The following is an 18,509-nucleotide window of genomic DNA, read 5'->3' on the forward strand; positions in this document are numbered from 1 at the left end:
AACTTTATCGAGATAGAAAGAAATAGTTCGTCGATTTATATGAGAACCGACCGTGTAACATTTTGCGTAGGTATTTTGACGTCACGCGAGTCTTTTAGTGATGTTCACAACGTCAAAATAATTAAATAGAAACTAAGTAGGCAGTTAAAACATAATGAATAAGAATAAAAATGTATGCTAATTTTTACAAGCTTTTTATTAACTTAAACTTCATTAGTATGCATGTGTATATGAATGTATGTATGTATCAAATCTTGTAATTGAATATTAAAGAAGTTTTAATCAACTTATTGAGCTGAAAGTTTGCATACATGTGCAAGTCAGGTGACAATATAAAATTCTAGTATCATGGTGCTGAGCTAATGATGGAGACGGAAGGAACTCCTCAACGACTTAACATTATTCGCCGAAACTTTGATGGGCCAGTAAACGAATCTTCGTGAAAATGTATGGAACAAATCAGCCTGTGTTTCGTAGGAAACCAGTTTTTACGACCCGTTGCTTCAATCCATTTATTTTTTCACAAGAGAATATTTCGGAAAACTGAAAGAAATTTGTACTAAGTATAATATAGTAAATATATTTTAAACCATCGATATACCTAACAATAATATTATAGGATTAAAAAATAATTATCATTTTTCTGTTTTCAATAGGTATCGATTTGAATCGACTAAGAAATCGGCATTGAAAATCGTGGAGTACAACTCTATAAGCTTATTTTTGACAGAAAAATGAGAAATCAACCTTTACCGCGTTTCGACAGTTTGGAATGTTTTATTTTCATTGCTGGTTTTCAATGCATGTCCAGTCTGGCGTGTAAAATTAAAACCGTAATGGAAAAGTTGCATCATTCCGTAACCATTTACATTAAATTAATACGGAGCACAAAAATAAATTGTTTTATAAGTAATAACAGATATTTTAGGGCAAAAAGTACTTACAGGTGAAAGGAAATATTTTTATTGACACCTTTAACTTTTTTGGTGGTGATTGCACTGTTAATTATCGAGCATGGGGTCATTTTCTGTTTGCATTAGTACGTCACACATTGAGAGCGGTCGAGAGCGGACTGAGCATCGTGGCGAGCAAAGACGATGATTAATCGTCTTTTCGCCACGCGAGGTACATACACTCTTTCCTTCTATCTCGATATAGTTCTGTGGTTGAGGGCACGTTGGGGGCATAACCCAACATGTTGCGAATTGGATCGGCGCGGAAGCAACCCAGGGGGGGCACACTCAAAACTGTCATGTAAACGCATAGACGACAGCGACGCGGGCGGTGAGTGGTATAACTAAAATTAAAAAAAAAGCCGCCATCTTGTAATGATGTGCGACTGTCATTGTCAACCATAGTTTTCAACTTTCGGATCACAGAGTACTTTTTCGGATGGACGTTCAACGTTGACGTTGATGCGATTTCGAGGTTATCTCATTAATTGTTTTTGTTAAATATATCTGGTTATCTTTTAAGTTTTTGTTTTGGTTAAGTTTTGTTTTGTTATTTTGTTACTTGTTTTATTGTTGTTAACTGTTGTGAACGTTGTGATCATGAGTTTTCAGCGGAGGAGAAAACACGCTAGAAGCTTAGAACTTTTTAAAAACTTGAGAATCCTGCCTCTTGCTTGTATTTATATCAAAGAAATTTGTATTTTCATAAAAAAACATCCTCAATATTTTAAAACTAATAAAGAAATTGGAAAATTAACAAGATATCCAAACAATTTGTTTTTACCGAGGCCTAAATTATTAACTTTGTACAAAAAAAATGTTCCTTATATAGGTATTCAGATATTTAATAAAATCCCAAAAGACTTGCAAGGGGTTCCTCTTCCAGGATTTAAAAATAAATTAAATAAATACTTATTAGAGAATTGTTTTTACAACCTACATGAATTTCTGTATGATATGAAAAGTGTCTAAATATGTACCTAATATAAAATAATGATATTGATATTAATTGATTGACTGTATGACTAATGATTTATGTATAACCTAATTTTAAGTGACAATACTCCTGACTCGTATTTTTACTATAAATATCTAATCATTTTCATTCATTATGTCAATTAATAATAATTATTGTATGCTATGTAGTTATAGTAAAAACATGAATGTTCCTTAATTCTGATCTTAATATCTTTGTATGTACCATGTTTTTATGCAATAAATGATTTATTTATTTAGAACAAAAGCTTTAGTTATTTCAGTGACTGCACTGAAATAACTAAAGCTTTTGGTTTTAGCAGATTTTAGAGGTTTTAGCAAGTGTATAGTATATAAATCTCAATTTCAATTTAATAAACGTGAATACCGCTAAAGAAATTGTTTTTTATTCTCACCCCTGGTTGCCCTCATTACTTATTTATTATTTACTCAACTTACAAGGCAACTAATATGGAGTGAGAGTATATTTACAAAAATATTACTAACGCCACAAAAAGAGTGTTGTCACGAAAACGACGCTTTTCTTGGTGTTAGTAATATTTTTGTAAATATACTTTCGCTCCATATCTGGTGCTAAATGTCGATATGCATACTGCATAGCTATATATATATATATACCCCTTTAAAGCATTAGTTATCCTACAAAGTTGCAGATGGCAGCACGTTCCATACATGCACTTATTACCACAGAGTAGCCACTCTATCTCAGTTATACATCCTTCCTCTATGAAGCAACCCGACAAATTGTCTCAGCAGATTGTGTGCGTGTTGAAACGTGAGTATTGTGATTGCTCCAATCTCGGCTCAATCGCGCTGCGCAGTAATCGCAAAATGGCTGTTTTGAGATAAACGCGGGAAAGACATTTTTATAAAAAATTATATATTTGAGGAAGATGTTTATATTTTATAGCCGTTTATACTTTATAGCCCTTGAAATCTATCAATAAAATTGGAAAAAATACAAGCTTTACAAAGATAATTATCTTATATTTCATAAATTAGTATATCCATTAATAATGCGTATTATTGCGTTGAGGTTTAGCATCAGGCCAGGCATCAACGCGACGTGCACACGTTGTGGCAAGCAATCGCGGAATGAAATTGTGTCATCAGATTGAGGGTTGGATGAATCGTGAGTAGAGAACGCTCAATCGCGACTGCAACAAATTGTTTCAGCAGATTGTTGGTTGTGTTGAACCGTGAGTAGGGCCTTTTAGGCTACGCACAAGTGTGTCTATGGTATACACTAAGGGGGGCCACAAACGCATGTATTAGGAATTTACACAGTCAGTTCGAATAGAGACACTTTTATTTTGCTATTGCACTTTTACTGGCGCAAGACAAGAAGAAGAGAGAATGTCACGGGTCATTTAATCACATGTCATAATTTTAATTCTGTTGATATTACGTGTTTTTTTCCTAAAATGGCGAAGGTATCTTTGAATCACGCCAAGAAAGTTTCACTCCTGACGCGTGGGCTCTATCATTCTTGCTCTTCAATTTTTGAACATTTATTTTGTTAGAATGCTATTTACTTAAAAATAAGTGCTAGTTATTAAATTAAAAATGTCTATATTTAATTCCTGAATAACATAAAATTCTCTCTGTTGATGACATAGAGACATTCGATATCGGTGACACGCGAGAAGCTACTGACCAAACTTTACGTGTGTCACCGACGTCGAGCCGAGTAAGTACGCGAACTTTAAAACCGCGATTTTAAAGTTCGTACGTCTATCAGCCCTTTTAGTTTCTTTCGATAAGAACAACAAAACAGTAATTTGGGAACTTTTATTCTGATAGCCCACGATGGTAGGAATCTAAAAAAAATAAAGACTTCAAGGTTTGGGCCATCCAGTATATATATTATAGTTTTTTTGTTTTTTTAGCTTTGCTTTTTCGTTAAGTTGGTAAAGACCACAGATGTATGTACATACCTTTACCTTAAATAACATAATCTGTGTCAAAAAAAAAAAGAATTAGAAATCATCTGTTGGCTGACAAGTGACAGTTCATTTTTGACAACATTCGTCATAATTTATGAATTGTGATTTGTGATTATTTTGAAAATACTTAAAATAAATTAATATAAATTCAGGAATTATTTATAAACAGTTTTATATATAGGGAATAATATAGTTTTTTAAGTTAAACGGTTCTTTTGTTAAATAAACTTTCCTCTGTATAAAAATGTCTCACAAGTAAGTTAAGTTTTATTTGCAACTGTAATTGTGTTAATTAAATATATTAAAATAACTGTGAGTATATTTAAATAAAATGCATTATTCTAGCATAAAGATTTTGCCCGGTGCAACAGTTTGCGAAGATTGTACTCTAGAAGGTGATATCACCATTGGTGGTGGCACTGTTATACATCCGAGGGTGACAATTAAAGCTGAAGGAGGCCCTATTATCATAGCAGAGTACTGCATTATTGAAGAATACTCGACCATTATACATAAGTAAGTTATTTATACAATAGAGGCTCAATAAGTTTTATAAAATTCACGAACAAGAAACATTAGTTAGTTTTATAATATATTTTAAAAATATGTAATAGGAACTTTACTAATTAGGGAATTGGTGACTACATACTTTCCTTTGTAAGAGTTTGTCCACTTCTAATCTGGACCAATATGTAATTGTTGCATTTAATGTATTCAAAACAATTTTGAGCAGACAATCCTTTTAGTTTTAATAGTTTATTAATTATTTTTGCAGAAAAAGTGATAAACAAGAAGCGCCACCAAAACCACTCTTCATTGGTGCTCATAATGTTTTTGAAGTTGGTTGCAAGTTAGAATCAATTTTTGGCCACATTGGAGAAAGCAATGTCTTTGAATGTAGATCATTTGTTGGTGTTGATGTCAGGATTGGAAGCGGATGTGTTGTTGGTATGTATCTAATGAAACTGTAAAAGTTAAATTGTTTCTGTGCTGACAGCTAATACAATATGATAGAAAAGGACATTATGTTAGAGCATAGTCGTTCATCATCCCATTTTTCAAGTCTACAAGGGAGACAATACAAAATCTGAATGAATCATTATTGCCTAATATCAGAGAGGAATATAATTATACTTTTATTAAAAAGAATATTTGTTTGTTATTAACACAACTTGAATAATTTGGTATAAAAGTAACAAACAAAAATGTAAATGAAACCTCTTATAAAACAATAGTTTGATTTGATTTTTTTTTTAATTTTCAGGTGCATCATGTCAACTCATAGCACCTCAAACATTAGTTGACAATACAGTTATATGGGGTTCAGAACACCACATCCGGGAAGCTTTAGAGAAACAACCATCACAGCTCTTACAGCTTGACTTCCTTAGTAAAGTGATGCCCAATTATCACAGATTAAGAAAACCTAATGTTCACAAAAGGCAATCTTCTTCAAGACAGTCACAGGAACCTGTTAAATGAGATGTTTTTAAGTTAAAAATAAATATATTCTAAAAATAATCAAAAGCTTATAATAATTGCTTGGTGAAACAATAATAATAAGTTCACTTGTTTATTTAACAGAAGCATTATTAAACACTCTTATTGCAAACTTATGTTTTTATGTTAAGACTGCAGATTTATTTTATCATAAAATAAAGCATAAATGAAATAAATTTGAGATTTTTATTTATACTCTACATAATATTATATACTTATAGTAGAGCCATTTTAATAGGCAACATTTGACAGTTCAACAAAATTCAACAACGTAACCTAGTAACGACGACATAGAATAACATGATATTTCGTTTTGTTAGAACTGCACATTTGCTTAACTTTTTTAAATTACGATTACATATTTATAATAATAATGACCAATACAAGTAATTTTAAGATTTCATTTTACTGATAAACCATTCTAAACATAATAAACAATTTCTGAATTGAAGAACTGACGTCGCTACAATTTTGTGTCAATAAAGCTTTTTTCTTTTTAAATACCAGAGATGTTACTCTAAAAATCGAAATCTGACATCTAGAATCGAATGCATTGATTACTTGTGAATAAAAATCATCATAAATTAATAAATTCGATTCACAAATGTTTCAAATCCGTATCGATTAATTCACTTTAATCGATGTTTTTATGCAAGTTACATCTCTTCGAAGATAAAATTGATAGACGTCAAATGTTGCCTATTAAAGGTCTCAGCACACATATGGGATCGTAACCGTAACGCCTTTCGCCTCGCTGTCAACCAGGCGTCAACCTACCGTATGCACGTGACGAAAGCGTATCAGCAGCGCCTGTACGTCAACTCGGCTACGGCTAGGCGACACCGGCGTTACGCCTAAAAACGGTAAGTACGGCAAGTCGTAGCAGGCAGAGACGTAAGCGCGGGGACGGAGAGACGTAAGCGCGGGGACGGAGAGACGTAAGCGCGGGGACGATGAGCCGTTGCAAGTTCGGAGCCTGTTCCGAGGGGAGGCGATTACGTTACTATTCCGATAAGTGTGCGTTGCAGTAGGGAGTTTAATACAAACCATTCTGAACGGCTCGAGGCGATACGGTTACGATCCCTTTCCGATCCCATATGTGTGCTGAGACCCTAAATTGGCTCGACTATAAGTATTAAATCCATTGCATATTTATGAATTTCCTGTACTTATTCAGATATTCCTCTCATATATTTTGGTTGACTTTTAGCAAATAAATGGTAGGCCATCTGAATTCTGATATATTTTGTTCATCATTATTTCTATAGAATTAACATAATATGATCATATATGATCAATGAATTACGATTTAACAATAATAATAAATCAATGAACGTATCTACATAGGTAAATTTTTGATTAATGCTCCTGAATTGTTTTATTTATTTCATTATAGTATGTAGGTATTCGTCGAAATCAAGGTCGAAATAATCTATTATTTTAATGTTGGGTGTGTACCTTGTGTGTTGTGTGTACCAAATCTTTAATTTTGTGTATCTATACTCTGTGAACTGAATGCACATAAAACACATCACTGTCATTTTGTGACATTGGCAGAATCGTAATGTCACATCGTATTATTTGTCAGGAGCAACAACCAACAAAATAAAAATTAAATGTGATGTTGTCTCGATGGAAGAGTCATCGATTTCTTTAATTTAATATAGTTTCGTTTGGTTACGTTTACAAGCTTTTCGTAGTATTTTTCGCAGTAAATATTATTTTTTATAGCTTAGTACGATTTTGTTTTTGAATTTCTACATCTGTGGCCCGTGTACAATTCGAGACAAACCAGTTTTAAAGTTGACTGTCGAGTCAGTTTTTAACAAAAGTGGATCATGTCGATACATTGTTAATTTAATTAAATCATTTATTCAAAGAATTGCTTATCCTCAAATTCGGACTGTCTTCTCCTCCTCAAGTTCTGTGTTCGGACCACGTTCGGACTGTCGGTAGACGATTGTGTACGGACTATCGACGACGCCATGTTGTTATTTACTCTTTGATTTTACGCTTTTTTGTTATGGTTTTGTGTGGTGAAAACATCAGTGCGTGAGCATGTTGGAAGATGTCCCGATTCACGGTAGCCGCCTCGATGTCAGGAGCAAACCCCCTACGCATCAAAGGAATCTTAGCCTGGATTTCAGGTGAGTCACTTAACTTTCAATAGGTAGGTACTATCAATGCGCTCTTATTTCGTTGCAGTACGGGCTATTTTTGTAAAACAACTGTTCATTATTATGTATTTATTTTAGAAAATTTATCGCCGACTATAACTCTTATCTAGTCAGTTTCTTGCGATAATAGGTCGATTAGTAAGTATTTAAATTGCTATGTAAATAACAAATATTAATCTTAATTCTTAACAAACCATTTTTACAATCGGTATTTCTTTAGAAATTTGCGGCACGAATTAAGGGGGGGTAGGGGAGGGAAAGGGAGGGGGGAGGTAAGGGGAGACCCCCTGTGAAGTGGGGGGGTGCGGAAACCCCCCCTTATATTTTTTTTTTTTTATTTATATTTATACTAGCTTACCGCCCGCGGCTTTGCCCGCTTTGTCTAAAACCTAATAAATTATATACTAAAACCTTCCTCTTAAATCACTCTATCTATTAAAAAAAACCGCATCATAATCCGTTGCATAGTTTTAAAGATTTAAGCATACAAAGGGACATAGGCAAATAGGGACAGAAAAAGCGACTTTGTTTTGTACTATGTAGTGAAATGTAGTTAGAAATATACTGAAGATTATGGGCTTTCTTGACTGCTCCGGCGCTGCAGAACGTGGCGCTTGCCCCCGTGTACCTCGTTGCAGGCAGGAGTCTTCACTCGCCTTTGTAGCTTCGGCTTTTTGGTCGCCTTTGGCGACCAGCCTCAGCCACTCCGGCTCGCTTGACTCTGTCTGCTCCTCAGCACCCGCGGGCGCCACGCTCCTCCGCGCCTCCGACTTTTTTAATACACTCTAGTGTATGACAGACAAGTACCACGTGGAGTCGGGGTGGACAGATTCGGTTCTGTTACTAACCATTTGTGTGCAATGTACATACAATAAAAAAAACATTTTTTTTAATTATACATGTTTGATACAATTTACAAGGGCAATGAATGGATCAATTTTATTTTTTTCAAATCAGCGTCTCCACATATTATGTATATTCTTTAATAATATCATCAAAGTTTGGGTGGTTATAGTTTAAAAAATCTCTATACAACACGCCACTGGGACTCAATTCTTTGAGTATGAGTCCCATCAGGGGCAACAAATGCAAATGGGTTGTCCGGGTCTGAGTGATTAACTTTTTTAAAAACATACCCATGTTGCCCCAATCATATACTACTCGCCAATAATCCGTATGAATTGTTGTCCCTCAGCAACATGCTTTTGAATGAACTATGAAGGAACTATGGTTTTTAATGTACATTTTGACATTTGTTATCTCTTTCAAACACAATTCTTGTAGGTAGTTTTGTCAATGCAACTCAAACAATTTTGAACATAACCTCAAAAATTAAAATTAAGATTTCTCTGTAATTACAAGTTTCCGCACGAAAAGCCGCTAATGTATGTTCCGGGGCATTATTATCGATCAAAAAAAATTAAAATCACGCCGAAATTCGTGCCGCAAGTTTCTAAAGCCAACCCTTACAATCTTGTAGACAATAAAATATTTATTGATTGATTGTTTTTTGGAAATTTATTCAAATTAGTACACAATTACTACACGTACACAAAAAAAAAAATATAAGCAAAAAAATAAAATATTAAATATCTCCAATTTTAAATAAATTAGAAAAACATATATTTTATTTTGTTTGGTGTGTTATTATGCGATTGTAAGTATTTATTTCTTTATATTTGTTTCATTTACAGATTATCTAAATATGTTATTGTCTGCATATAATTTCAAAGTATTCTTATTTCTTTAACTATGTCTACATTGTAATGTGATATCAGTATGAACACATTTTATTATGTGTCCTTAATTACTTAAATCAGACGACCTTGGCAACAAGCCAGTTATGCGTTAAAGAGAGCTGAAATGATTGATAGACATCCATACAAACATTCATAATCGAACAGTGATATAATATGTCAAAAGTTAATAGTTAAAAGCTGTTCAATTTAAAGAAGCCTATTTAGTATTTATTAAAGGGTGCTTTACAGACTAAACTGACTCAATGATTTTTAGAAGACTGCCTAATTATTTTAATTAAATAATTAAACAGTCTTACAAACTGCTGTAAGTAAAAAACAATTTTATATCTAACTATAGGTAATCCATTGCAAAAATAGTTCATTCAATAGCCTTACCATGTGTAAATTACATTTTTTTTCTACAAATTTTAAAATATATTATTAACTCAGATCATGTAAAAGAATAATGCAAATACACATATGGGATATTTTTAATTTATACAATACTAAATTCGCGCCTGCATCTTTGTCCATGTAATCAAAGAAAAACCCACAGTTTCCATTCCCGTGAGATATCTGCGATAAAACATACCCTATGTCCTATCATAGGTTTGAAACTACAGTCAAAACCGTTTATGGCGACATCGTTTAGAACAACATACCGGTTAAATTGACCAAAATCAAAGGTCCTGGCTGAATGTTATATGACCGCCTTATCGAAAACATTGGTTTTTACGACATTGTTTAATATTGTAAACAATTATTGAATAGGTAACTGTATCCACATCTGGCACGGTTTAATAGTCAATGGCTATTATCTTAAAAGTAATCAAAGTTTAGGGTCTTTTATCATTCTTAGAAACAAAGCACATGCATGCCGTAGCTTGGCCGTAGCCTCAAAGCCCGCTTCGTCATATCTCTTAAGTCAGTTTGTTACTTATCGTTACACAAGGCGCACCAAAACATATTGTTGAGTTAACTGTGAAAATTGTAACATGTCGCAAAAAAGACAACAAATCAATATCGAAGAAAAATCGCGTATTATTTCAAAGCTAGAGAAAGGAATTCCAAACAAAAACCTGGCAAAAGAAAATGGTGTATCAAAATTCAAATCCGGTTGTTACAACTATCGGTTTTTACGACTCAATATGAGTAGTCCCTTCGATGTCGTTATAACAGATTTTGACTGTAGTTATTCATGTATGAAATTTTAACAAAATTGGTTCCAAGGAAGGTTACAAACATCTCCCTGTATGTACCTATTATAACTATTGTATTTTTAACTTCAGGTTTCATATAACAGCCAAATACCTATATACCTACTAATTGTAGTATTTAAACAATGTCTAACTAATTATAAATGAGAGTAGATACAATGCATTGTAATTACATTACAGTATAAATAAATTAGTGACTATACTTTCACATTAGAATGTTTTATTAAAATAACAGTGTTATTATGTATTTACTTTCATAATTATTTAAATACATATCTTCATGTTTATTTTTAAGAATTATGGTAGATTTTAATTCAATACTTTTGATATTCACGAACTGAATTTTAAAACTAAATAATACCTTTACTAATATTATAAAGCTGAAGTTTGTTTGCATGCACTAATCTCAGGAGCTACTGGTCCGATTTGAAAAAATATTTCCGTGTTAGATATCCCTTTTATCGAGGAAGGCTATATACCTATCATGACGATAAGACCATCAGGTGCGAACAATGTGGGTAAAATCGCGTAATATAAATACAGTATAAAATAGGTTATTTGTATAAAATTAAATTACATTGTGGTATTTTCAGTTGAATTACCATTTACTATTGTTATAACATAATTTATAATCCTCATTTGTCCATCACCATAATCTCTTTAGTGGTTTATGGAATTTAAACTCAATTACAAAGACTTGGAAGGTTAAACACATTACTTTTATATTATGTAATTATTTTAATTGCTATAGTTAGTATTATAAATTTGAAAGTACATGTCTAGGTATATGTGAGAAAGTTTTCTATTTAGTGCTTTGAGCCAATATGGTTAAATGATTATATCAATCAATTCTTTAATAGGAGTAGATACATATATGAGAATCAACTAGTTAGTTAGTTCATGAAAATGAGGAGTAAACCATAAATTCTCAATAAATCTGTATAATTTAAATTACTAATTTGAGGATAACTAACAACAACTTGAATGTTTTCGGCATGACATTGATTTTCCTGAATAATTTAGACACAATATGTTATTGACATGTTATTTTATTAGGGTGATTATTTCCAGCAAAATGCATTGGAAATGCTTAGAAATACATTTAATTAACTATTATTTAAAATGACTTTTTAATTACACATAAACTTTGTTAAATGACCACATTGAGTCTTAAAAAATCCTATTTTAGCCTCTAGCTTTACCCAAACTCTTGAAGTAATTATTGAAGTCTTATTTTTATAAAATAAATTTACTTTGATAAATACCGTCTTAAAAGATTATGCTACACTGCCCTAATTGTACAAAAATAATTCCAACATTAATAAAAGAAACATCTTCAAAGCAAAATCTTAGAAAGTGATGTTAAATTAAACAATCAAAAGATAACTAGGTATTCAACCTCACTTTTGTACTCTGATTAAGATTTACTATCTAGGGCATCACTACTAATAGTGAATACTATTGAGAACTCAATATTGGGGTTCGCGTAAGTACACGGTTCTAGTAACCCGTAACTGGGACAGGCTTTGCAGGTGAATGTACTGGGCGAAAGTAAAAGTGCAGCCGACGGATGGCGGCGGGAGGCCGATCGGAGATTCCTGCTTTTAACTGCTTTGCCATCCTTATTGCTATGATAATAATTAATTAATAACTATTGGCGTTTGAGATTAGTTAAGTGTGTGCTAATTTATCAGGTTGCTTGATTTGATTGGCTAGTTTTGAGTGTGTTGTTAGGTTGCAATGTCTTTCTCCTTTCTTGTATTGTATTCTTACCAACTTCTTTTCATACTTAACAAACCTTACAGTCAATAACTACAATCGTAAGAATGGATTTTCATTCCAAGCATAGACGTCTAGCCATTCATCTGCGTGTGTGTGTGTGTAAACAATTTCCGAATTTTCTATCCTCCATGCCCAATCCTCGATTACCAGGTTATAACATGCACTTATTAGTATCCAAAGGCCCCAGAATGTTTAATGTTTTGTTTATATTGAAGACCTTGTAGTCGGCAGTGATTTTCTTGCAATAATTAAAATATTTTTTTTTTTTATGATTAACACAACCATTTCAAGTATACTGTGATGTTGATAAGACATGTACAGTATAGGAGTTACGCAATTCTCGACTATTTCTATGCTATCCATCAATAAAACAATTGACTTTAAGAGTGGAATGTCTGACGTTCATTACGCGAACGAACGCTTACCCAAGGCCCTCCTTTATTAGAGCAATAAACGAAATATCCAGTGGCTTTTCAAGCAAATACTGATTTGTCTATGTATAAGCTAAACTGTGTACAGTAGCGTCAAAGACTTGAGTATGAGATGTATGTAATACGGATTTATTTAATACAAGCCAGCCTGTATAGACGGGATAATTAAGTTTCCTGTGATCTGTGATGTGTGTACTTCAAATTAAATTTCCTTTCCAAAATGTTTTAGTTTTTGGATTTGGTTATGAGGAATTTATGTATAATAGGAATTTATCTATTATTTAACAAGTACCACATAGCAATAACATAATATGTTTTATCATATTAAAGATAGTGTTTTGATACTACTGTCATAAATAAGTGATAAGCTGATAACGCCTTTGTGTTTTACGAATAATAATTAATTCAATAAATTATGTGTTCATAGGTCATATTTTTATGTATTTTTTGGTATGTTTATTTTTATTTCCCTCTTTCAGACCAGTATTTATTACAGTAGTAGTAGTTAGTAAAAGAGGCATATCAATCATTTTCAGATATAATGTTCCCTATTTTAAAACCTCATTCTTATATTTAATTTTTCATGAAACAATTCGACAAATAACTAAGTTAGTTTAATAAAAAATACTTTGAATAGGTAGTAATTTTAATAAATCACATAAAAATTATCAAAACCGTTAATAGGAGATTTGCCGGTCCACATAACTACTAATATTAATTTTCAATCAACATGGCGTTTATTAGTATTGCTATTTGCGTAAACAGTTAATGATTCATGTTAATTAGATATATCAAGTGCAGCATGCGTGGTCGAAGCGTGTGCGTACATATGTACCTATTGTGGTTTATGACCCTTTATCAATCAGTTGTACGTCATCGGAATGCGGAGAATGCTCAACGGAGAGGATGGTGATCTAATTCCTTCAATTAGCTTTAATTTCATTATCAAAGAACGCATGTTAAACAGTTGAGTACAGTCCCACTACACAGAACAAAATGCTGAGCATTTCGTTTTCCAAATGTAGCCAAAATATTACTTGAATTTCAAGCTTTTCTGTAGGCGCGCGTTTTTAAGCTAATATGAAAATGTAGACTATTTGTATTACAAAGCCAACCTTTCATCTACGTTTTGTTACTAAGACTACAATATAACGGTGCTGTTGTAATACATAGAAGTTAATCCAAAAATTTTAAATTTGTTATAAATTGTGGCTCACAAGCTTTTCTACACTAATATTATAAAGAGGAAAACTTTGTTTGTTTGATTCTAATGAATAGGCTCATAAACTACTGGACCGATTTTAAAAATTCTTTCGCCATTCGAAAGCTACATTATCCATGAGTAATATATAGGATAGGTTTCCCGGAAATTCCACGGGAATGGGAACTACCTATGCGAGTTTTTCTTTGAAACCGCGGGCGGAGCCGCCGGCGGAAAGCTAGTATGTATATTATATACCTACTCAATTTTATTTTATTCTCCCAGGATATTTTATTAATAAGTTAAAAAGCTAATACCAGCATACAACCAATGATAAACATAAAAACAGCGTCACAATAAAGGTGCGTCCGAATATCGAAATTCAGTCGATACATCTCTGAGATATCAAAATGAAATAAAATTCGTGTATGAATCAAAGAATCGCGGTGGCGACCAAGTCTGTATAAGGCTAGCACATTATAATTATATACATATATATAATGAGATGTGAATAGGCCGGATATTTTTGGTTCACACAGCGTCAGAGAGATCAGCGGAGGTTAGACGCCGCAGTTTGCGACTGTTGATAAATGTGTCTGAGAACTCGTTTATAATCTGTGGTCTCGTATTGTGGCTAATTTTATATCATAATTGTATGTGTCACATGTAGTTCAAAAATGAATGACGTATTTAATCTTCTTAATATATATAAATCTCGTGTCACAATGTTTGTCCTCAATGGACTCCTAAACCACTTAACCGATTATAATAAAATTCGCACACCATGTGCAGTTCGATCCAACTTGAGAGATAGGACAGTTTAAAGCACAAAGCGGGCGAAGCCGCGGGCGGAAAGCTAGTAAAATTATAAAACATTTTACATACCTACTGTTCTCATTTAGTCAATTTCACTCTTTTATTTTTACCATAATAAATAACTACTATCATATCAGAGAAAGGATAATTTAAATGTGTTTCGGTATTTCCGTAAAATGTAGAGATACCATAGAAAATATTTGGTAATTAATCAAAAAATTGCCGCAATATGTACACAAGAAGGTACCTACCTCTTAAATGTTTGAGAGATAAAACCATATAAAACTAATGAATAAAAGATATATTAATATGCATTTAGAATTTGGGTTCCGTCAAGTGTCACTATAAATGCTAAGTTAGGGCATCTAGGCTGATGAAAAAAAATATGAAGGCTAAGATTGAGAGCTACTTTTTTTAATCCATTTAAAGTTTTGCATTCCATTTACGTTCGGAACGACTTATCTTGCTTATATAGGGTGTCCCAACAAGAACGCAAGATTTAAATTTGGCGCCATTCGAAGTGTCATTGTTTGACATATCAACAAGTGTAATTTTTTTTTAGTAGAAGGTATAAGGTTAGTAAAAATGGAACGCTAAACGAAGGATCAACACATTCTCATTGCAAAATTTGTTTTACCAAAATAGTGAAAGTTTTGCGGCTACAGTACGAAAATTGCGATCAAAGAAATTGCGATCAGTAAAAAGAGATTAATGGAAAAATTTGCTGAAACTGGGTCTGTTAGTGATGTAAAGACAACAACGCGCCTTCGACCAGGTCGATCAACCGAAAATATCGCAGCAGTACGTGATGATATCGCTCAAACTCCATCCATCTCAATTCAACACCGAGCTCCAAAAATTGGTGCTTCCGAATCCACTATGCAGCGAATTTTGACGAAAGATTTGCGTCTTGCATGCTGGAGGGGATGTGGTTTCAACAAGACGGTGCCACATGTCATACAGCCAGAGAAACAATACAATTGCTGCATCAGTCATTTCTCGGTCGTGTATTTTCACGCTTTGGGGACCATAATTGGCCACCTAGATCATGCGATTTAGGGGTTTTTTTGAATTCGATGGTTTATGCAATTAAGCCGACGACGACTCAAGCCTTAAAAGACGAAATTGGACGCTGTATTAATGAAATACCACAGCATTTATGTAAAACGGTCATTGAAAATTTCATTAAAAGATCGCGTATGTGCCAGCAAAGCCGCGGCGGCCATCTCCCTGATGTATTGTTCCAAACATAACCTCATCTTGTCTACTTTACGATATAATATAGTTTTCACAATTTTTTTTTTAATATCTGCGTTTTATGTCAAATTTAAATCTTGCGTTCTTATTGGGACACCCTATAGTTATAAGGAATATGGTTTTCTGAATCCTGCAGATTTTAATACTATTCTAACGATTAACGCTTTATGAATAATGAATTAGTGGAATGTAAAAAAACATCCAGCTACCTAATCTGAACATTTTTATAACACTCATAGGTACTAAAAAATTAAAATATACATCATCCATATTTAGCCGTGGTAATATGTGGTAATATGTAATAATATTATGTACATATAGAAAAAAAATTGAAAAGTTTCAAGAGTAAAATAAAATGAATTACTAGACATCCATACCTCCGTACATTAAGTAGGTACATTGTTCAACTTTCTGTTTCGCACTTGAAAGATTCGTATACATTTTCTTATACAAAGATACAGAACTCGGAACTTGAGGGACGAGACTTGAATATCGAACTGAAAGGGGATGGAAATTCAGATGGGGAAGGTCTAACGCGTGATAACACAGGAGTGATTCATATGTCGAAGAGTCATACGTGTTGAAGTGTAAAGTGAAATATGTGTAAAATTGATTTTATACGTTGATTAAAGCTGTATAAGGTACATTTTCCTTTTACCTAGATACGAGTAACTGTTGTAATAGAGGAGAATTATAAAATTATATTCATGGCACAATACCGCGGTCTGTGTTTAGATGACCGAATTGTTTGAATACACTTGCAGCCGCACTAGTTTAATGTATGTTTTTGATATGTTGCGAAACGGTCTTGTATTGAATTATCGATCTTGTAATTTATAAAATCAATAGAAGAAAATAAATTCATACAAACTTTTACCTTCTCAGTTCTCATGTCAAGCGTCGATAAGTGAAGCTAAAAAAAATCTGCTAAAAATACCTATCGCTCAATCAAATAAAAAACATTAAAGTAAATAAACTAACCATTAACTAACTATACCATTCTCTTCTTACCTACATGATAACTCTACTATTTATTATAAAACTATTACCGCCTACAACTTCCTACGAATGTTAGTAACCATCAATCCACAAATGATAAAGTTATACAAACAGTGCACAGGACGCATTTTCCTGTTATCATATTCTCTCATAATGTATTTTTATTGTCTGGATTTACTGCAACGAGGAAAATATTACTTACCGGGGGATCTTTTAAATCAAGCCAGATATGTTATAAATGTGAGGATTTTATCTGATGGATAAAGTTGTTTAAAATGAAGTGTCTAGTAAATAGTTCCTACTAAAATACTAATGCTATGAGTTAAATAATCGGTCTTATTAATTATTATAAAGTAATTTTTATTTAAATTGTGTGAACTTTTTATTTAAGCCGTGGACAGCAGCTCGAGAAGTTCCTCGTTCCAAGTATACCTACGTATTATTCTTACCTGAAACAAAGTGAAACATTAAACCGTGGATAGGAATACAGGATAAACTAAATAGCCTTAAAGTACTACAAAATAAGAAAATGTTACAAAACTCATGATGTAACAACATAATACGCCTACGAGCTACGTTGCAACGGCTAATGTTATTATCTATATTTGTACATGTCCGTATGTCTCTCACCTAGTAAAGTGAAGTTCTATAATACATAGTATACTATTGTTTAATTAGTTACGGTATTGATATTGATATAGGATTGCTTATCATTACGAAAAGTATAAGGAAACGTAAATCCATCATGTTTACAAAAGATTTGAAATACAGCCCATCACTATTTTATTTAATTTTGTTAAAGTTATCAACTTCATTGATATATTTTAAATACCTCTACTAGATGAAAATACATTAACTCAGAAATCTTAAAGGTACTTAAAAATAAACCGTTAATAATAATAGGTATGCTAAATTATAGTAAAAATAACATTTAAGTACTTTTTTCTTGAAGGTAACTGAATTGACGTCAATGTAGTCAATTATTATTAGCTGCAAGTTCATTTTAATTCTCTCCGTATAGTAAACAAGTTGTTCTACTTACTTCAATTTTATTTTTACATTTATCATTTTATTGTAGGTACATTTAAGTAAATTAAAAAAAAAAATGAAACACATTTTAATTGTACTCATAAAATAAGTTTGAACAGCACTTTTGTGAAAAAATTAAAATATTAAATCTTTACCAATACAAGTAAATGCACTGAGCAAAAGAAAAAAATAATCATCATACGCGATATTTGCAGTAACACCTACCATAAACGTATGACGTATTTCCCTATAGGCTACACTTGGGATTCCCATATTTTCTAGACGGATTGGGGGTGAGAAAATCAATACACTTATATTTGATAGACATGTAGACTTCTTGGAATACCAGGTCATTGACCCTCTATAACACGAGAGCCTTGACAATAGATAATTCCATTAAATTCTTATTTAGCCAAATCCTAAGATAATAAATGATCCAAATCATCTTATCTTTTATTCTTTGACT

The 18,509-nt window shown here is 32.6% G+C and overlaps 2 protein-coding genes across 3 annotated transcripts in view; both read left to right on the forward strand.

Moving 5' to 3' along the window:
* Positions 1-3,989: 3,989 nt before the first annotated feature.
* On the forward strand, positions 3,990-5,571 carry LOC123693135 (dynactin subunit 6). The gene is made up of 4 exons (XM_045638098.1): positions 3,990-4,150; positions 4,241-4,411; positions 4,671-4,843; positions 5,160-5,571. The coding sequence occupies exons 1-4, from the start codon at positions 4,140-4,142 to the stop codon at positions 5,375-5,377; spliced, it is 573 nt and encodes a 190-aa protein (XP_045494054.1). The 5' UTR covers positions 3,990-4,139; the 3' UTR covers positions 5,378-5,571.
* A 1,780-nt stretch (positions 5,572-7,351) lies between these two features.
* Positions 7,352-18,509, forward strand: part of LOC123692972 (phosphatidylinositol 4-kinase beta) — a 54,667-nt gene continuing 43,509 nt past the window's right edge. For both annotated transcript variants that reach the window (XM_045637828.1, XM_045637829.1), the window contains exon 1: positions 7,352-7,542. In XM_045637828.1, the coding sequence (XP_045493784.1) occupies positions 7,454-7,542 (89 nt within the window). In that variant the 5' untranslated portion in view covers positions 7,352-7,453. The remainder of the gene's footprint in view (positions 7,543-18,509) is intronic.

Source organism: Colias croceus, chromosome 7 (genome assembly GCF_905220415.1).
Source record: "Colias croceus chromosome 7, ilColCroc2.1".
NCBI lineage: Eukaryota > Metazoa > Arthropoda > Insecta > Lepidoptera > Pieridae > Colias > Colias croceus.